General features: G+C 37.3%; 2 protein-coding genes across 2 annotated transcripts; both read left to right on the top strand.

The window, feature by feature from the left end:
- The first annotated feature begins 13092 nt into the window (after positions 1–13092).
- On the top strand, positions 13093–15019 carry LOC136245764 (actin, cytoplasmic-like). Its single transcript, XM_066037241.1, has 3 exons — positions 13093–13182; positions 13679–13934; positions 13996–15019. Exons 2-3 carry the CDS (start codon positions 13689–13691, stop codon positions 14872–14874), a joined length of 1125 nt encoding a protein of 374 aa, XP_065893313.1. The 5' UTR covers positions 13093–13182; positions 13679–13688; the 3' UTR covers positions 14875–15019.
- Positions 15020–18350: 3331 nt separating this feature from the next.
- Positions 18351–20483, top strand: LOC136245388 (actin, cytoplasmic-like). Its single transcript, XM_066036908.1, has 3 exons — positions 18351–18438; positions 19194–19449; positions 19512–20483. The coding sequence occupies exons 2-3, from the start codon at positions 19204–19206 to the stop codon at positions 20388–20390; spliced, it is 1125 nt and encodes a 374-aa protein (XP_065892980.1). The 5' UTR covers positions 18351–18438; positions 19194–19203; the 3' UTR covers positions 20391–20483.
- Positions 20484–22214: the final 1731 nt, after the last annotated feature.

Raw genomic sequence — 22214 nt, 5'->3', positions numbered from 1 at the left:
TGTAGCACGAAACTGAGGGTATCTATGGTGAGGGGTAGCTATTGTCAGTAGGTGAAGACCTTTCTTTTTTTTGGTCTTCAACCTACAGTTAGGCTGAAGTTGCAATATTTACTCAACACGAATCGAACGCTCAAAATGTAGACTCGTTCGCTCACCCGAGACTAGCCGAAACACGTCTCGGCTTTAATTAATCGGGGTCAGTGGGTCATCCGGGTCAGCAGTAGTGACCCGGTTTCAACGTTGACATGAGTGCTATAATGTAGAGTGTGGTTTTTGACATTGGGTGACCTGCAGTTCGAATCCTGGGGTTGGAGGGATTTTTTTCCTTACTTTGGCCCCTTTTTTGTTACACCTTTTCAGTCAGTCAGTAAGTTAAGTCACTATAGGTCTAAGTCCTTGAAATTAGGTTAGGTAATCCTAAGGCTGCTGCACATGTTGCTGTAAGACCTTCAGTGCTGGTCACTGTAAAGTGCTAATAATAAATACTTTAGGTTTAAGGAAGAAAATCCATCCCTCCTGGAGGAAGACTGAGTGTGGCCCCGACTAGACATTGGGTGACCTGCAGTTCGAATCCTGGGGTTGGAGGGATTTTTTTCCTTATTATTATTATTCTTTACTGAGCAGTCAGCCCTGCTGGTGTGCTCAGGAATCACATAAACAAATACATTAGGTACAATAATATGATTGGAGTCTAGATCATTATCTGCAATTTCAATTGTATCAGTTGGTAGTATGTTCCACTCATTTATTGTTCTTGAGAAATAGCTGTTTTGGTATGCCGTGGTGGATGAGGTAGGTAAAATATAGTGAAGATGGTGGTATTGTCTTGTTGGTCGTGTTTTTGGTAAGTAATAATGAGGAATTTGGAGTGATAACTGTTGGTAGTGTATCTTATGCAATATTTGTAACCTAGATAATTTCAGACGAATTTGTAATGTAGGCCATTTCAACTGATCCAACATTAGAGAAACTGAACTGAATCTGCCATAGTCATTCAACACCCAGCGCGCTGCTCTTCGTTGTACTTTCTCTAACTCTGAAATATCTCCAACGTGGTAGGGATCCCAGACAGCAGATGCATACTCTAGTTGTGGTCTCACCATTGTTAGGTAAGCTGATTCTTTAACTTGTTTTGAACATTTGTTTAGATTGCGTTTTAAGAAATTGAGTGTTCTAGATGCTTTATTGACAACATTCGATATGTGAGGTGACCCAGACAGTGATTTATGAATTAGGACTCCTAGGTACATATGTTGATCAGATATATCTAGTATGTGATTGTGAAGTGTGTAGTCGTAATTGAGTGGTGATAAGGATCTCGTGCAACGTATAACTGTACATTTACTAATATTGAACTTAAGTTGCCAAGTATCGGCTCATTCTGACAGTTTATTTAAATCTTCTTGAAGTCTGTTGATGTCTTCTACACTATTGATAACTCTATAAAGCAAGCAATCATCAGCAAACAGGCGGAGTGGTGAGTTGATGTCTTTAGTTATGTCATTTATATACAATAGGAACATTAGAGGTCCAAGGACTGTGCCTTGTGGTACCCCAGACATTACCGACACTGGACTAGAGGATTCACTATTTAAAACAACACACTGAGTACGTTGGGTAAGCCAAGTTTGAATCCAGTTATAAGTACTGCCATTAATTCCATAATATCTTAGTTTGGTCATTAAGCGTTGGCGTGGTACTGTATCGATTGCTTTAGAAAAATCCGATATCTATTTGTTTCTGATGGTCTTGAGCAAAGTATATGTCTTCCGTAAGAGTAATTAGTTGAGTTATGCATGAATGATTAGATCTGAACCCATGTTGATTTTCAATTAATATGTTGTTTTCGTTTAGATGGTTGATGATGGGATGATATATAATGTGTTTCATAACCTTTGCACAAATGGAGGTCAAAGATATGGGGCGATAATTACTAACACTACTGTGGTTACCTTTCTTGAATACTGGACATATATTGGCTTTTAACCAATCAGATGGCAATGAGTTAGTTGACAGAGAATGATTGAAAATTATGAGTAATATTGGTGTTATTTCATCTGCACAATGCTTCAAGATGTAAGGGGATATACGGTCTGGACCACTAGCTTTATTTGTATCAAGTGTTATAAGTAACTTATGTATTCCAGATTGTGAGATAGATATATCAGGCATGTTGGGTACTTCAGTATTACTATCCATAGTAGGCATTGTTAACAAGTTTTCCTTTGTAAACACAGATTTAAAGTGATTATTCAAAGCATTTGCTTTGTCTTTTGCATGATGGATTGTTTGGTCACCTATAAGTAATGTCGGAATATCATGTTTATCTTGTTTTTTTTGGCTCTGATGTACTTCCAAAATTGTCGACGATTTCCACTGAAGGAGTTATTAAATAATCTGCTGTAATAGTTATTGTGTGCTGCTCTCACTTTCGAATTTATAGAATTCTTTAATTTACGATAAGCATCCCAATCAGATTGTAAAGCGGTTCTTTTAGCTTTGTTGTACAAACGTTTTTGAACTTTCATATCCTTTTTCATTTGTCTAATTATCCATGGCAGTCTATTACTTGATTTATTTACTTTGTGTGGAACATGATCAAGAACAGCCTTGTGAACTGTTTGCTTAAACACTTGCCATAGCTGATCAACAGATCTAGACTGAGGGTTACTGAGCAGGAAAGCATTTCTAAAGGTTATGAAATCATCTTTTATTGATTGAATATCTCCTTTATGGTATAAAGCAACTTTTTGTTGGTCTCTACTTGATGTTGGTTTATGAATTATGTCAAAATCAAATATTATAGCATCATGATCAGAAATACCAGGTACAATGTCAAGATCAGAAATTCTTGGGTAAGAAGAAAATACTAAGTCCAATACACTATTCTGATGTGTTGGAAACTGTACAAACTGCTCAAGACCAGCGTCATTAATTACATCTATGAACAAGTTATTCAGTCCACTTCCATAAGTTGGTACACTAAATTGGCCATAACCAGTACTCCAGGAAATACCTGGAAAATTAAAATCTCCTATTAGTAGGATGTTCGGTGGAGAGTTTGATCGGTTCAGTAAGTTGGTTATAGATAAACGGAGTTGTTCTATGGGATATGAATCAGTATTTGGTGGGCGATAGAATATACATACATGAATAGGACATCGGTTCAACAGTGTAATTTTGGCCCAAATTAGTTCAGCTTCTGTATCCAGCGATAGTTCTTCTACAACATTTAAACATTTCTTTATGCACAAAAAGACACCACCACCACCCATAGTACGATCTTTCCTAAACACATTATAATAATCAGGAAATATCTCAGGCGTGAAAAAAGATTGATCAAGGTGAGATTCACTTCCTCCTATCACATCTGGATTATGTTCATCCACTAGTGCCAAGAACATTGCCTTTTTGGTGTCACTTCTCAAACTGCAACAGTTAAGACTTAAAATTTTTAGCTTGGAATCACTTGTTTGAGTAGCATGGACATCTGGGGTAGTTAAAATATCAGTATATTCACAAGAATGACTAATCTTATCTTTACCATCAGGAACTCTGTAATGCTTCCGTAGAGGGAGCATTACTTGCAGCACCTTGGCTATTGTATCTTCTAAGTACAATTTCACCATTTAATATCATCAGACCCTTTTCACCATTTCCTCTCCTTTGTTTTAGTTCTTGTACCAGTTTCCTATGTTTCTCTCTTTGGTATTTAGTCATGTCTGTGGTGATATAAACATCCTTATACTCAGAGTGACGTCGAAGGTAATAAGAATGAGACACTAAGAATTCTTTATGTGACAAATCGTCAACTACAACAAGTAGTGGTCTAGCCCTGTTTTCAACATGTTTACCCAATCGTAGAATTTTGGTAACATTAGCATTGATGTCAAAGATCCGTTTACAGAGGTCGATAAACCATGTCTTGTCTCGTGAAAGATCAGTTTCTGGTAAATTGTAGATGATAACATTATTCTTTCTACGCTCTCTGTCATCTAATTCTTCAGCAACAGTTAGGAATGTTGAAGCAGGAGAAGGTATGACTGGTGATTTTTCTGTAATAATCATCTCTGAAGCTGCCCCAACTTCATTACGTAACACATTATTTCAAGAGGTCAAGTCATCAATTTTGTTGGCTACTTCAGAAATTAGCCAGTGCAAATTTGTTTGTTCAGCTTGTAAGCAACGCAAGGAAGGGAAATCAACTTGTTGTTGAAGATTAACATGGTGATCATGAACAATGCAAGTTGTTTAATGCGACTACTACAATGATTGGCCTCACAATAGTATGATATGTTGCTAACCTTAGCACATAAAACATTAAATTTGTCATACAAATCATTGGAAATACCCTCACAGCCTGCATGAGCCCAGGTTCCACACAGGTCACATTGTACAGCCTTACTTTCAGAGCAACATTCCTTACTACAGTGTGGACATAGCTACATCCCCAAGAAGTGATTTGACAATGGTGTCCCTTCTGCCCTCTGGAGTAGAACTTCCTTGGTATTTCTTCGCCTGGTTAGCCTCTGGGGACACAGAATCTGGCTGTAATTTACGTTTTATCGGACCTTCGCCTTCTGCCATTGCCAGCCTGCCGCAATTCTAATTGCCGCGCATTCACTGTCAAAAAAAAGGAACACCCAACAACAGCTTCCACAGTTAATCTCCAAACCTCATTTGGTACCGTTAAAACACCACGGTACAACAGCTTATAAGTTTGTGACGGCCAGGAATAGACGAGTTCGTAGAGTAGAAATTACCGCCGCCACGATCACGTGAGTCTTTACTTTGGCCCCTTTTCTGTTACACCTTTTCAGTCAGTCAGTAAGTCAAGTCACTAGGTCTAAGTCCTTGAAATTAGGTTAGGTAATCCTAAGGCTGCAGCACATGTTGCTGTAAGACCTTCAGTGCTGGTCACTGTAAAGTGCTAATAATAATAATAATAATAATAAAATGCTTTACTGTGTCCAAATCAGCGTTGAAACCGGGTCATCCGGGTCTGACCCGGTTTATAATTTATCCGGGTCTGACCCGGATTGGATCACGGGAGAAACGAAATTGTTCGTTTGACGACGTGGAAACTTATTCGTGAGCCACGCCCACTTATCGCATTACCAACATACGCGAGGGTAGCTATTGTCAGTAGGTGAAGACCTTTTTTTTTAATTTTTTTTGGTCTTCAACCTACAGCTAGGCTGAAGTTGCAATATTTACTCAACACGAATCGAACGCTCAAAATGTAGACTCGTCCCCTCGCTCGAGACTAGCCGAAACACGTTTCGGCTTTAATTAATCCGGGTCAAATCCGGGTCTGACCCGGATTGCTATCTGGGCCAGTGGGTCATCCGGGTCAGCAGTAGTGACCCGGTTTCAACGTTGGTCCAAATACATCATGCATGCATGGTTATTGCTTACAACGTTCACATAATTGGGGTGTGATATCTCTACTTTGTATATGGCTAGAATGCAGAACCATAATAAACTTGATATAGCTATACAAGATGTACATTGCAAGCAGCTGCTAACATAAATTTCCGAATCTAATTTCAGCAAGCATTGCATCACTTTGCATTAATGGTCTGTAACAACGATATAATATATATATATATATTTGTTAATGTACAAACTCAATCATGAGTATATTCGTACATATGTAGTTAGCTACTTATTTACAAATTTATATAATTGTTAAATAAATCAATAGATGGAGCTTGGATAATATGATAATCTAGTTGGTTCCATAATTTTATTGTAAAAGGAAAGAAGGAGTTCATATAAGCATCTACCCTTGTTGGCAACTGCAGAAATAATTTTTGTAGTGCCCATTATTGATGAATGGTTGATAGCTAGTGCTGCATGATAATAGCTATTGTGTAGCTATAGCTATAGCTATAAAATGTATATAATTGTGTGTAGTTCTACAGGGACGGATCCAGGATTTTTAGAAAGGGGGGCTAAGTTAAATAGACGGCCAATGCAGGATCCTTGTGACCATTTCCAACCTCCCATTCCATTCACACACACTTCATCATTCCATGAATACCTCAGCCTGTATAACCATGCAGTACCTTCTACTGTTATAAAGTTCACAGAAAACTCAACTCAACCACTAGTGATACTATACTAAATTTGATCACTCAGTGTTTATATAATTATCCCCAGGATGTTTTAGTACTAAAGGATTAGTGATGTGATGTCACTGTCTTGTGGGAAATTAGTTTTCCCACTTCTTTCCTTAGCTGTGTGGGCACTGACTTGTAGCAAAGAGTTGTTCTGGGGAAAAATGTTATTAGGAAAAGTAATGTGTTAGGAAGTTGAATTTGATACACAAAGTAACTCATGATCAGGATAGTAATACATGCTAACAATAAATAGAAGAAAATCCATCCCTCCTGCTAGACAACTGACCTAACTAGACATTGGGTGATCTGCAGTTCGAATCCTGGGATTGGATGGATTTTTTCCTTCTTTGTCCCTTTTCTGTTTCACATTATTTGTACTATATATGCAGCTAATTTTTTCTACAAGATCAGTCCCTATGTGTGCATGCATGAATGCATGTAGTTTATTTAGGTTAGGTAATCCTAAGGTTGCAGCACATGTTGCTGTAGACCTTCAGTGCTGGTTACTATAAAGCAAGTAATTCAATTCAGAAGAGTTACAAAAATGAAAGTGATCTAGCTATTAACACAATGAAGCCATATAGCTAGCACTTTAGGTTGCTTGCAACCTACATAATTATTATGTACTAGGCAGTTAATTAGACATAGTCACATAGTGTTAGTTATCATGATAACATTTGGTTAATTAATCAACACAGATACCTTACAATTGTTTTGTTAGCTAAACTTGCCTACTAGTAAATTCAGTGACCACTCTATGACAGTTTTGGTCATTTGAGTTACATTTCAGCTGTGTACTGAGAGCTGCATTTCACTCTTATTATGTAGATAGAAAACCAGCTGCTATTACATGTTATCAACATACTTGAAACACTTAATCGTAGCTTCAAGTTTGTTTCTTGGACCTATAATTTCAATACAAAACATTTTTTATTCGCACATGATCACCTTGCAGTATCATTAAGAGCGACTTTTAAGCTTAACACAAAGTAAGAACAACTTAAAACTGGCTATTGCCTAGTTCCAATTCAAAAGTAATTTCTAAATATTTGCAAATACAATCTATACTTTTTTAGTGAGGTTGCTAGCAGTATTTTGCTCTTACTCTACACCTTGTTCTAGCCATTGTCATCAATCCGTTTCATCGTCCGTTTCATAATTCATTAACTGCTTTCTTCACTAATTTTTGGATATTTTTGTATTTCTAATTGGATTTCTGAGATGGTGTATGAGAGTCCCAAGGCATTGGTTACCCCTTGATTTGGCCCGAGAAACAAAAAAACAATCTAGTTATTACTGTATATGTAAATATTTTTGAGGTGGAACTTGAAATTTTCTTACATTTCGTAGATCACCTTTCAGCTATGAAAATTTTCCTCCAAATTTTGAACTATTGTATTCAAAAATTAATAATTAGTTATAAAACCTTTCAGATTCAAAAGTTTTCGAATCTTGCTGTATTTGCTCATCTACAAACGTTTTCCACCTCAAAACCTTTTACATATACGATAACTTTGCTATCCCGCCCTGCTATGAAGGCTGTGCTACAGATATCTTTATAAGTGATTGACAGATTGCCACTGACACAGGATGTCAGTGGACCATCAGGGTACAACACACACACGCACGCACACACACATACACACTGCTATTGTACAAATATTTACATGTAGAAAATGTCGTGTACCCTGTAAAGTTTAATTATTATATTATATTATTACAGGGAGTCAGAAACATACAGTACGTAGCTACTACAAAAAGTGCAACAAAAAAAATAATAATATTCCAGACCTGGTGGTGCCAGGCTGATCCATGCACCAGTTGAACTGGTAGCTAGCTATCAATACCACATGGTTTACCACTGCACACACGTCATGCACATGCATTATATAGCTACTGATCATTGAAAACTGCTGTATATATAGACTAGCTAGCTTTGAAAAATGTAACATTATTTTATTTATTTATTTATTACTGTGTAGGACTCCATCAAGGAGTATAACACACAGATACAAAACAAAATCAAAGTAAATTCAGATGATTTAACAAAATGTCCTTAAAACAGTTTATAGATGGCTGATTGACCACATCTTCTGGCAAAGTGTTCCATAATTTAATAGCGGATGGTAAAAAGGAAAATAAATACGAGTTGATTGTTGCTTGTGGGATTCTGAAACGTTGTGAATGACCTCTGGTAACTGATGAAATTGATGTTAGTGAGATTGATGGAACCTCCATTTGACAACTGATTATCTTATAAAACATGACTAGTTTGCAAAATGTACGTCGTGATTCTAGAGAGGGCCAATTAAGTGATGTGAGCATGTTAGTAACACTACTTCTCTAGGAGTAATTGTTCATTGTATACCTTGCAGCACTACGTTGAATCTTTTCTATGGCACAAATATCAGATTGAAGGTGAGGAGCCCATATAGGTGAAGCATATTCTAGTATGAGACTATGGGTCTGACAAAAGACTTATAGCAATGAGATCTTACAGAAATTGGACAATGATTGATGTTCCTCCTCAGAAAAGCTAAGGCTGAATTGGCCTTATGATGCAGGCTCGATCAGAATTAAAATCATGTCTTGTTTGGATGCCAAGGAGAAAATGAGTGGAAGTGCCTTGGTACAGTGAGTAGGGTCTGGCATGTACTTCAGCTCTCCCTTCACTCCAGGACAGTATCTGCAAATCATCACCACTTCTACATACTTTATTCGAATTGTAAGACTATGGAATCATCTGCCTGTAATAGATCTATCCTTACCATCTCATGTCATCAAACGCAACCTCACAAAATATCTATGAAACTATTTCACAGCTAACTTCAACTCTGACCAATCTTGTTCATTCCATCGTTTATGTCCAAGCGACCATTATTCAAGACAGCCAACTTTTCCATTCTCTGATTACTGTAATTAAAATTAATAATAATTTAGTATGTAATGTATACGTATAGCTGTACATTTCTGGCTGTAGGCACAGGTTGCCCACAGACCTTCAATGCAGGTCTTCCTGCATCGTAAAGCATAAATAAATAAAATAAAATATAAGAATAAGTGGCAGTAGGAATATTCCTCCACTAATCCATTGGAAATGGGATGATATGACTCAGTTAGGCCGTATATACCTATATTTGAAAAATTGTTGCTCTAAAGCAAAAGTGGGTTAATGGACTGTAAGAAAAAAAAGAAGCATTTGCTATAATTGTAAGCAAAATCTTATACAATAGCTATAGCAAGCTAAGTTAAAATTGTGGCACTTGCAAAACTAGGGCAAGTGGGTAAACAAAAAAACTCTTTTAACTTTCATGAATCATAACTGCAGCACAGGTCAGTCCTGGCTTTAGAATTTTTAACTACTTAACAAGGTTGTAGTGTGACTGTGATCATGGAAATTGGTAGTTAATAGTTCTTAGTCCCTTAATTGGTAATTAGTCAGTTAGACAGTTGTCCATAATCTTAGTCAATATAAATTATAGTGACATAGCAATCATAGCCAAAATGTTATAAAGGCAAATATGATTGGGCAATGAACATAATTAAAATAATTTTATGTATACTGAATGCCCTTGAAACTAGCCACTCATTCGAAGAGTGCTTAATAAGTGCTTGGATTTCTTTGAAATAAAGACAAACATTCATACTATTAAAGTTTCTATACAAATGTCCACTAGTATGATTTTGAAGAATGCACTATATTTGTTAGAAAAATCATTGATGTATTGATTTGATCATTGATGTATTGATTTGCAGCGCAGAAATCTTTACTGCTTCATGACAAGTGTAAAATTATTATTATGGGGCAACCTTACAAATCGAGTGATATAGCAAGTTTCAACAAAACTCTAATAAGCAGTCTTGCATCTCTGGTTTTGGGGAAAGTGTGCAAAGCAAAGTGTGAAATGCGAAGCCTTAACCATATGCATCTAGGGGGTCTGTAGGGACCCGTCGATTTTGCCGGAAAAATTTTTGGCATAATGACTGATTGGGTGAAAGTAATGAGCAAAATGCTGGCATAATAGGTGAAGTGGACATAAAAATTGCACAAAAGATTGAGATACTCTAATACAACAGTCAGGCGTCTAAAATATCGACAATGCAGAGCTAATTGTTACGGGAACAACAAGTGACAATCGAGATATCCTAATAAAACAGTTACACATGTTAAGCAATATTAGCTAGCTTCTTACCTTAGACGTTAGAAGTAATTGCTGATCGAGATACTCTAATAGAACAGTCACTTTAAGGCGAAACTGTAGCTTTGCACTTGGAAATATTCAATTAACAAAGATCAGTGCTGAACAAAATTTATAATTCTTGAGCAAGATATGGAGCATAATAGGTGAAAAATAAAAGAATTACTGGAAAGAATAATAGGTGGGAAAAAAAGGAAAATAGACTGGTCCTGGGACCAGGTGAAACTGAATCTAATCTCCTGTTGGGATATGACTAATGTGACCCGGTCACCCGATTGGTGGGGGAGGGTGTCCACAGTGCTTATGCATGTGCAGCATAGCAGTGAATGGCTAGTTGTGTGTAGCAGCATAGTATGTATGTAGGAGAATATTAGCTCAAAAAGCTATCAGCTGTTCTCCGGGAATCTAAAGTATTAATTGGCTATTTTGTTTATTTGTGTAACGTTGTGGTTGTTTATGCATGTGTGTAGCATTGTAGTTAGGTTTTATAGATTTCCTTGCCAACCCAGAACTGTAAGCTTTTGAGCAATAATACACAATAGTATTGTTGTATGTGTGTCCGAGGTGCCATATGCATGTTTTTGAACATCATAACGAGATGGTTTCTTCTTCTTTGTAAGAATCGAATCATCATGAACATTTTGTTCCCCATTCAGCAGGCTCTCATCTTACACTGACAATTATTTAAGCTGGCTCCTATATTAATTCACATACATTCTTTGTGACTGTTTATTAGAGTATATTTACTATTGGTGACTTTTTATTAGAATTGACTAGGGAATCTTGATCATCTTGTTGTTATAATTAGAGCTTCAAAATTCCACACACTATCTTTTCAAAATCTATCATTATTGGTCATAATATAACCAGCTTCTTAGTGAAATAACAACTTCAGTACTGAGGTTTCATTTTAACAAGCAAGAAAAAAATTAATTTAAAGCGTCCTCAAATTCCACAAACTACTGTAGTATCATGTGACATAATACCATGTGCAACATGACGCAGGTTGGGAACTGCTTTCTCATTTGGAGTGGCCTACTGCTAGTTTTGAAGAGCAGTGCCAAACTCAAGCCTGGACTCCTGAATATTTTTTATTGAGGCAGCTGCCAAATGATAGCAACACCTCCGCATTCAACATGCAACATTATTACTGCATACTATGTGGGTCAGGCTTATAACATAATTATAGTCACCATAAATCATTGACAAAATTAGTATCTAAAACATGCATTGCTGGTGGATAAACACCAGATATAACACCTTACATCATTCCTAGGTTGCTCAATTACCTGGCACTGAATGTACATAGCTACATATCTTACCTATACTTATATATACCTTCAAGATCTTACTCTTGTAACTACATGTTCCAGTCCACCGTGTGCTGAAGCAATGATCAAGTCGTGATCATCAGAACATTAAAAAAATGAAAATTGTAATGTTACAAGTCATCACTACATAACTAACTACACCTCGTCAGATGGCAGGTTATACTCAGTCTCACTCAGTAGTGGAATGAAACTTTTATTCTGTAACATATATCATAAAGCCAGATAGCTAAATGCTTAATGAAGGATGAAATTTCAAGACCATGCCATGATTTTCATCAACTTATTATTATGTTATACGTAAATGTAAGTAAAAAATAATTACCCACATATTTTGTTTAGCTGGCTTGCAGGACTGGTCAGGTAATATGGGCTGTGTTGTAACCATTAAATCTGTAATTAGACTTGGCTTTTTGAACAATCATACGTATATGTGACCAGGCTTGCAAAAATAAGGCATGTGGGCAAAAATTACACCATGTCCCTTAATAGGTCATATCTCAGTAATGCAATGGAGTATATGCATTCTGTAGCTTGCATTGGAAAGCCAGGTAAATTATAACGAAGCCTGAAAATTTTATGAATATACAATAGTGCAATAAATAGTTATGGCTGATGAAAGTTTTAAAAAGTTGTGTGCCAACATGCTCTATTTTCGCAGGCCTGGTCACATATAATGAGAGTGGCTGCTGGCTGGACTTCTCATTGCCTTTACCCATGTGTATACGCCATGCGTACATCATGAAAAATATGCTAGCTAGCTGCATAAAACGGTAGTGTGTCGTAGTCAGAGACTCACAATAGCTAATTACCTATTATAATATGGTATACGTAGCTAATCACACAGCCCACTAAATGGAGAGCTGAAATCTTGTAATTTATGTTTTCATGTAAGTAGTATGACATAGAGTCGCTTCGTTTAGTAGTCAACTATTTGCAAGAAATTAAGTTTTGGGGCTCCCTAAATCTTGGAGGTCTGATGTTAACACTTTACTGGTACTTTAATCATAATCATAGTGACTCGGTCTGACAAAAAGGGACTTATAGCCTTTCCAAATGTATAACTTTGTGTGCCTGTAACTTCACAAAACTTAGAGGTAGTTATCTATCTTCTCAGTTGACACTTTCACTGACTAATTTGCTATAAGTCTGCTTTACGGTGTGCACAAAGGAAGTCATATATCATCCTTAGACCATCCACAAAGAAAGTTATGAGCTCTCAAAGTTAGACCAGGTCACATAGCTATGTCACAGCTAGCCTTTTATAAAAAAAATTGCTGAACTCGCAAACTACTGTCTTTGCAATCCACTGAAAGTGCAGATTACGTGTATCGTAATGGGTTCAGTGTTTCAAACCGAGCTTTATTTGATTAGAGTGCATTTAGTTGGGATCACGTGCTGACATGACGATTCAAAATTTTTCGCACAATAACTCAATACTGATACCACAATTACAATTGATTATGACTAAATCCAAGAGATGACCTACACAATCTAGATGCTAGTCGGCCTTCAGGTAGCTATGGCTCTGTAAGTTTTAAGTGTAAATACTATAAAACGGGGTACTTGTAGGAAGTGTTACAACCCACTTGAGTCCTACAATTATAACATATAATAATAATAACCCAAAGTTTTCCCTTCGTACGTATAATAGCTAGCTCAGAACCTACCCGTAGACTAGATCCTATACATTCCCAGGTGGTTCATTTTTCCTTTATTTCACTGAGAGTTTTTGTTGTGTTATTGCTTTAAGGATCTTTGCTATATTATCGAGCGTATTATTGGTGGTTTAGTGGGTGCAGTGGTCGCTCCATATTTGCGACTAGCCTGGCGGTAGTCTCGTGCCCAGACCGCTTTTTTCTTTTTGTGTGGGGGCGGAGTCCGCCCCCACACAAATAGAAAAAAAGCGGTCTGGGTACGAGATTAGCCTGGAATATTCCAGTACTGAAATATGAATCATTAAATGACATAGTGCAGTTTATGCCCACATTATTCAATGAGTTTATATTGTGTTATGGTTTTAAAGTTGAACTAAAATGAGTGATGATGAAGACATTGCCGCTCTTGTTTTGGACAATGGTTCCTGTACGTGCAAGGCTGGATTTGCCGGAGATGATGCTCCCAGGGCTGTTTTTTCATCCATCATTGGAAGACCTCGTCTGGTTGGTATGGGCCTAAAGGATTCCTACATAGGAGATGAGGCCCAGAGCAAACGTAATATCCTCAGCTTGAAGTACCCTATAGAGTATGGAATTGTTACCAACTGGGATGATATGGAGAAGGTAATACCTTTGTAGTACTTCTCTAGAAAGCATTTTCACTTTCGTATTGTTTTCTTTTTAGATCTGGCATCACACTTTCTGCAATGAACTCTGCGTGGTACCAGAAGAGCACCCAGTGTTGTTGACAGAGGCTCCCCTTAACCCCAAGGCCAACCGAGAAAAGATGACCCAGATCATGTTTGAGACCTTCAACACACCAGCCATGTATGTAGCCATCCAGACCTTACTGTCATTGTATTCATCAGCTGGTCATGCCACTGGAATAATGTTTGACTCTGGAGATGGAGTGTCCCAGATTGTTCCCATCTATGAAGGTTATGCTCTGCCTCATGCCATCCTCCGTTTGGATCTGGCTGGCCGTGATTTGACTGACTACCTGATGAAGATGCTGACTGAGAGAGGTTACTCTTTCGCGACCACTGCTGAACGTGAAATTATCCGTGACATCAAGGAGAAGCTGTGCTACATTGCATTGGACTTTGAGCAAGAGTTGCTGACTGCTTCTAGCAGCTCAGGTATGGAGAAGAGCTACGAGCTTCCTGATGGTCAAGTGATCACCATTGGTAATGAACGATTCCGTTGCCCTGAGGCTCTCTTCCAACCATCCTTCTTGGGAATGCAATCAGCTGGTATCCATGAAACCTGCTACAACTCCATTATAAAATGTGATGTAGACATCCGTAAAGATTTATATAGCAAGATTGTATTGTCTGGAGGCAGCACTATGCTCCCAGGAATTGCTGACAGGATGCGGAAGGAGATCACAGCTCTGGCACCACCGACAATGAAAATTAATATCATAGCTCGACCAGAACAAAAATACTCCGTATGGATTGGTGGCTCCATTTTGGCCTCTCTATCAACCTTCCAACAGATGTGGATTAGCAAACAAGAATATTATGAGTCTGGCCCAGTTATTGTCCACCACAAGTGCTTCTAAGCGATATATTATTGATTATTGCGATGTGTACATTCATGCAAAATAAGGAAGTTATAAAGTTTACAATGGTAACTACCTTGATCATGGGTGGTCTTGTTATCAAGTTTCTGGTGTACAGTAACTCACACCATGATGCTTACCTAATAGTATGCAGTTGTGTGGTAATTGGAAAATTACTTAAATTTAGTAATGAAAATTATACATGTGACTGGATATACCATGGGAAAAGCTTACTTTGGCACATGCCAAAATTGTACCTTAAGGTGTTTATATTTAGTAATACACTAAATTTAGCGATTTCTTATTGTGGCAAAATTAGCGTGTACAAAATTTAGCGAATTTATACATTTGTCAATTGATGTAATCAAGTAGCCATACACTTTGCAGCTTTAGCAAGCAAAAAAAATCGAAATCGCGAAAATTTATGTATCGCTAAATTTAGTATCCTTAAGGTATGTGCCAGTGCCTATGAAAACAGGGCATGTGGACACACGAAATTAAATTTACCTCATTTTTCAAAATTTCATCACCCATAACATTTTACATCACTATGAAATTTTCAACACATCAAATATTTATTTGGCTTTATAGCTAATACAAGTTACAGAATGCATATACTGCAGTGCACTGATTCCAGTACTGATATATAACCTGTTAAGTGACTTGGTGTAGTTTGTGCCCAAATGCCCTATTTTTGCAGGCCCGGTCGCATATGTTGTAGCTTGACTTGCATGATATTAACAGTGTGTTTAGTGTGCTTTCTTTAGTGTTGTGTGATTCTTTTTAATGACATTTTAAATCTCACATGAATTAGACAGTTTTTAAAAACTATACCAAAATAATGCATCTGAAAGGGTACCTCTTTAATAATGGTCTAAAATATAAGTACACATCTTCTAGTATTGTGCATCACAAATAAATCACTGTATATATAATAATTATATATAAATAATTATTCTAACACATTTCATAAAAAAATTTAATGACTTTATATAGTGGAACCTGTTACCTGCCTAAGCCGGTCACCTTTGGGTCAAGTGTTTTGGTCTTAATAGGCAGGCAGCTGCTTTAGAAGGTATAAACTTGTCACTTTGGGAATTAAAGGCTGCATTTTGGTCTTTATTGAAAGGTATACAGCTGGCCGCAAAGACATGTTCAACTCTGTACTAATGCAATAAAGCTATTTCACATTACTAACGTTTTTAAATGTTATACTCAGTCTTACTCAGTAGTGGAATGAAACTTTTTATTTTGTAACTTGTATCATAAAGCCAGATAGCTAAATGGATGAAAATTTCAAGACCATGCCATGATTTCATCAGTTATGTTATACGTCAATAAATGTAGTAAAAATTATTACCCACATACTTTGTTTAGCTGGCTTGCAGGACTGGTCAAGTAATATAGGCTGTGTTGTAAAACCATTAAATCTGTAATTAGACTAGGCTTTTTGAACAATCATACGTATATGTGACCGGGCTTGCAAAAATAGGGCATGTAGGCACAAATTACGCCATTTCACTTAATGGGTCATATCTCAGTACTGTAATACAGTATATATAATGCATTCTGTAACTTGTATTGTAAAGCCAGATAAATTATAAACAAAGCCTGAAAATTAATTTTTATGAATTTACCATGGTGCAATAAAAAGTTATGGCTGATGAAGTCTGAAAAAGTAAGCAAATTAGTGAGCCAACATGCTCTATTTTTGCAGGCATGGTCACATAATAATGAGAGTGGTTGCTGGCTGGACTTCTCATTGCCTTTACCCATGTGTATAGCTACGCCATGCATATTCATACGTACTTCATGAAAAATAATTATAATAATTGCTAGCTAGCTGCATAAAACGGTAGTGTGTCGTAGCCAGAGGCTCACAATAGCTAATGACCTATTATAATATGACATACGTAGCTAATCACACAGCCCACTAAATGGAGAGCTGAAATCTTATAGTTTATGGTATGTTTTCATGTAAGTAGTATGACATAGACTATTGGAGTCGCTTAGTTTAGTAGTCAACTATTTGCAAGAAATTCAGTTTTGGGGCTCACTAAATCTCGGAGGTCTGATGTCAACACTTTACCAGTACTTTAATCATAATCATATGTGACCCAGTCTAACAAAAAGGGACTTATAGCCTTTCCAAATGTATAACTTTGTGTGCTTGTAACTTCACAAAACTTAGAGGTAGCTATCTATCTTCTCAGTTGACACTTTCACAGACTAATTTGCTATAATGCTGCTTTACGGCGTTCACAAAGAAAGTCATATATCATCCTTAGACCATCCACAAAGAAAGTTATGAGCTCTAAAAGTTAGACCAGGTCACATATGCGGCATAGCTAGCTAACACGTCATTTTTTATAAACATTTGCTGAACTCGTAAACCACTGTCTTTACAATCCACTGAATATGCACATCATGTTTATTATTATAATTAGGCATTCCAGCCCGATTTTTAAATCAAAAATGGACTTTTTATATGCTCAATAGGTAGAGTATTGATTGCCGATCTCAAAAATATATAGTTTGTTGGGTTGGAATTAACTACTTTGGTATGCACAGTGCTTTAAACTGAAAAATGGTACATTTTTTCCCTGGGGCTCCCCATACATTTTAAAGGGAAAATGGCACAATTGAATCAGGAAGCCATCTAACAATCTGGACTGTTTTGAAACTGCAGTTGCTTCTAGCTGCAAGTTTGTACATATAATGAGAGTAACTTCAGATGTTATCGGATCTCAGCGATCTTTGTATGCTTTGTAGTGAGCAAATATGTTTCACCTACTGCACACTTCTCAATACAATGGTGCATACTTTGACTCACAGGCAAGAGGCTATCTCAAGTAAGTAAAAACATCAAGTTAACAGCTTATATAGGTAAACAACTAAGGTGGAGCTGTGGTTTCAATTATGGCATTGTTATGCTGACTCTTTGAAGTGGTTTGTATTATTGAGCTGATGACACAGCCATCAGAAAATTGCTCTGGAGCTGAAAATCGCTAACCCGAGCAAAGTAACTACGCACTTTAAAGTAAGCACCAGTGACTACCTTCCACCCTACACTACGTTTTTTTTTTTAATTTTAAAGTATTCTACATACATTACAAGGCTTAAAAAGATTACAAAACAACACAAAACTTACTTATATGTAACGCGCACGACAAAACTAAGATTTTCATGATGAGCAGCGTGTGGACAAACCGAGGGACAAACCCCATAGCGATTTTCATCTTGATTGGAGCTCGGGCTACGGAGCAATCCCAAGTTAAACACGAGTTGTTGTTTTGTAGCTACCAGGGTGGCAGGGTTCTATTGGGGAATAGACTATACGGAGAAATTTTATTAGAAAATCTCGGATACTGGAATGCCTATTATAGTGGGTCCAGTGTTTCAAACCGAGCTTTATTTGCTTAAAAGTGTATTTAGTTGGGATCACGTGCAGACATGACGATTCGAAATTTTTCGCACAATAACTCAATACCACAATTACAATTGAATAAGACTAGATGACCCTCACGATCTAGATGCTAGTCGGCCTTAGGTAGCTATGGCTCTGTAAGTTTTAAATGTAAAGTCTATCGTTAGCGGGATACTTGTAGAAAGTGTTACAGTCGATTGCAGAATTGTTGCGGAAATTTCTCTTCCCGTGCCGTAAACATTCCGTGGGCTGGAAAACTATTTTTATTGAGGAAAAAGATTAGTGTGGTTCAGTTGCTGTTGAATCCGTGGCAAGGACAATAAAATTTACTTACAAGGAGCCTTACGGAAACACTCACGGTACGGCATACTTTTTTCAACAATTCTGCAATTGATTGTACAACCCAATATTTTCCCTTCGTACGTATCATACAGTAGCTAGCTCAGTATCTTACCCGTACTGAGATCATAGCCGATCCTATACTTTCCCGGGGGGTTCATTTTGCCTTTATTTCGCTGAGAGTTTTTGTTGTGTTATTGTTGTCAGTATTATCTATGGTATTATTGAGCGCATTATTGGTGGGTGTGGTCGCTCCATATTGACTAGCCGGCTGGCGGGGCCAGACTTGTTAGCTACAGGACCTGCAAAATAGGGCATGTGGGCACACAAGATTTGTGTACTTTCTTTACCAATAAATCCTTTTCCATTATGGTACGTATGCCCATGAAATTTTTTAACTTTCTTCACAACTTTAGCTACCTACACAAACTTTACAACACAAGTCACAGTATGAAAATACTGTATTCCAGTACTGAAATATGAATCATTAAGTGACATGGTGTAGTTTATGCCCACATTATTCACGAGTTTTCATTGTGTTATTGTTTTAAAGTTGAACTAAAATGAGTGATGACGAAGACATTGCCGCTCTTGTTTTGGACAATGGTTCCTGTATGTGCAAGGCTGGCTTTGCTGGAGATGATGCTCCCAGGGCTGTTTTCCCATCCATCGTTGGAAGACCTCGTCTGGTTGGTATGGGCCTAAAGGATTCCTACATAGGAGATGAGGCCCAGAGCAAACGTAATATCCTCAGCTTGAAATACCCTATAGAGTACGGAATTGTTACCAACTGGGATGATATGGAGAAGGTAGTTCCTTAGTTGAACTTTTATAGAAAGCATATTCACATTAAGTGTTGTTTTCTTTGTAGATCTGGCATCACACTTTCTGCAATGAACTCCGCGTGGCACCAGAAGAGCATCCAGTGTTGTTGACAGAGGCTCCCCTCAACCCCAAGGCCAACCGAGAAAAGATGACCCAGATCATGTTTGAGACCTTCAACACACCTGCCATGTATGTAGCCATCCAGACCTTACTGTCATTGTATTCATCAGCTGGTCGTACCACTGGAATAATGTTTGACTCTGGAGATGGAGTGTCCCAGATTGTTCCCATCTATGAAGGTTATGCTCCCCCTCATGCCATTCTCCGTTTGGATCTGGCTGGCTGTGATTTGACTGGCTACCTGATGAAGATGCTGACTGAGAGAGGTTACTCTTTCGCGACCACTGCTGAACGTGAAATTGTCCGTGACATCAAGGAGAAGCTGTGCTACATTGCATTGGACTTTGAGCAAGAGTTGCTGACTGCTTCTAGCAGCTCAGGTATGGAGAAGAGCTACGAGCTTCCTGATGGTCAAGTGATCACCATTGGTAATGAACGATTCCGTTGCCCTGAGGCTCTCTTCCAACCATCCTTCTTGGGAATGCAATCAGCTGGTATCCATGAAACCTGTTACAACTCCATTATGAAATGTGATGTAGACATCCGTAAAGATTTATATAGCAACATTGTGTTGTCTGGAGGCAACACCATGCTCCTAGGAATTGCTGACAGGATGCGGAAGGAGATCACAGCTCTGGCACCACCGACAATGAAAATTAAGATCATAGCTCCACCAGAACGAAAATACTCTGTATGGATTGGTGGCTCCATTTTGGCCTCTCTGTCAACCTTCCAACAGATGTGGATTAGCAAACAAGAATATTATGAGTCTGGCCCAGTTATTGTCCACCACAAGTGCTTCTAAGCCGTAAGAGTTTTGCATTCACTGATAGTTGCCTTATATATTTTTAATTGATTGTATATATTATTTATATTATTATTGCAATGTGTATACATTTATGTGAAAAAGAAAGTTATAAAGTTTACAATGATCACTACATTGATCATGGGTGGACTTGTAGTCAATTTCTGGTGTACATTAGCTAACTCACACTGTCATGCTTACCTAATAGATGCAGTTGTGTGGTAATTGGAAAATTACTAAAAATTAGTAATGAAAATTATACATGTGACTGGATAATATTTATAGGAAAAGCTAACTTTGGCGCATGCCAAAATTGTGGGGAAAGAAAATTGTTTGATATTAACCCTTCTTGCTGTATGAAGTAACACTTATTATACAGTTTACTGCAATGTATTATGTAAAAAGTACCAGTACGAATTGCTTTGAGTGTGAAACTTCACACAGTAAGTTAGGTGATTTTTCCGGCAATAAAATGGCTAAAATAGACAATACTACAGATTGTTAAATTGAAGAAAAGTACTAGACACCACCACCACCAGAAACTTTCCAAATATATTTTGAATGGTATAGTAAAGGTCTACAAGGTGATCTGTCATCCTCACTTAACTCAATGTATTTACAAATTTGAAACGTTAGTAATGTGAAATAGCTTTATTACATTAGTAGTGGAACATGTCTTTGTGGCCAGCTGTATACCTTTCAATAAATACTAAAATGCAACTTTCAATTCCCGAAGTGACAAGTTTATACCTTCTAAAGCAGCCGCCTGCCTATTAAGACCAATAAATCTTGACCCAAAAGTGACAGGTAACAGATTCCACTACATAACGTCAGTAAAAAATTTTTATGAAATGTGTTAGAAGATTCAGATATAATTATACAGTGATTTATTTGTGATGCACAATACTAGAAGAAGTGTACTTATATTTTAGACCATTATTAAAGAGGCACCCTTTCAGATGCATTATTTTGGTATAGTTTTAAAAACTGTCTAATTCATGTGAGATTTAAAATGTCATTGAAAAAGAATCACACAACACGTAATGAAAGTACACGAAACACACTGTTAATATCATGCAAGTCAAGCTGCAAAAAGGTGCATAGCAGGGATAATAATATGCTATATTCTAAGTGTTTTCTTCATAATTTCATAGCAAAAGAATCTACTAAATGGTCCTATGCTAAGAAGTATAGTGTATTACTGTGTGCTGTACTATAATAGTTGTGTTGGACACTCTCCTCTTCTGTTACTAACTCTTGCTATTATGCCGTTGTTGTTATATACTTCAGGTCAAACATTGCACTATAAAAATAATAGCAGCTGCATTTTACCAGTGGCTAATTACATGTGCCATTACCATCAGGGCTGCTGACAAGGGGCACAACTGGGGCAAAATACCCTAGACCCTAGGCCCAAGGCTACATTTTCCACATAAGACTGTAGGCAAAGGGCCCCACATTCTTATTTTACCCTGGGTCCACAATATTTTCTTGGATTCTCTTGGTGGCCCTGATTACCATAAAACACAAACGTTGATTTCTTATCTATTTACTGTACATCTTGAATACATATGTGACTGGGCCAGCAAAAATAGGGCATGTGGGTACAAATTACACCATGTCACTTAACAGGTCATAGTATCAGTACTGGAATCAGTGCACTACAGTATATGCATTCTGTAACTTGTACAAGTATAAGGAAAAATTAGTAATTTTACAATCAATTAGGGATCATAGTAATAAAAAGTATAGAAACAAGGGTGGTTGCTTACACCTGCAAATATTCCAGTGAACAATTTAATCTCTAATTCAGTCTGTATAGCT

The sequence above is a fragment of the Dysidea avara genome, chromosome 15 (genome assembly GCF_963678975.1).
Source record: "Dysidea avara chromosome 15, odDysAvar1.4, whole genome shotgun sequence".
Taxonomy (NCBI): Eukaryota; Metazoa; Porifera; class Demospongiae; order Dictyoceratida; family Dysideidae; genus Dysidea; species Dysidea avara.
The sequence above is the reverse complement of the archived record's forward strand: the minus strand, read 5'-3'. Positions and strand labels throughout refer to the sequence as shown.

What these genes read in the sequence shown, in the direction of transcription:
- LOC136245764 (XM_066037241.1), top strand. Translation starts at nt 13,689, where the DNA reads ATGAGTGATGATGAAGACATTGCCGCTCTTGTTTTGGACAATGGTTCC. An exon ending in ACTGGGATGATATGGAGAAG is followed by an intron (nt 13,935 to 13,995) that starts GTAATACCTTTG and finishes TTTTCTTTTTAG; the next exon opens with ATCTGGCATCACACTTTCTG.
- LOC136245388 (XM_066036908.1), top strand. Translation starts at nt 19,204, where the DNA reads ATGAGTGATGACGAAGACATTGCCGCTCTTGTTTTGGACAATGGTTCC. An exon ending in ACTGGGATGATATGGAGAAG is followed by an intron (nt 19,450 to 19,511) that starts GTAGTTCCTTAG and finishes TTTTCTTTGTAG; the next exon opens with ATCTGGCATCACACTTTCTG.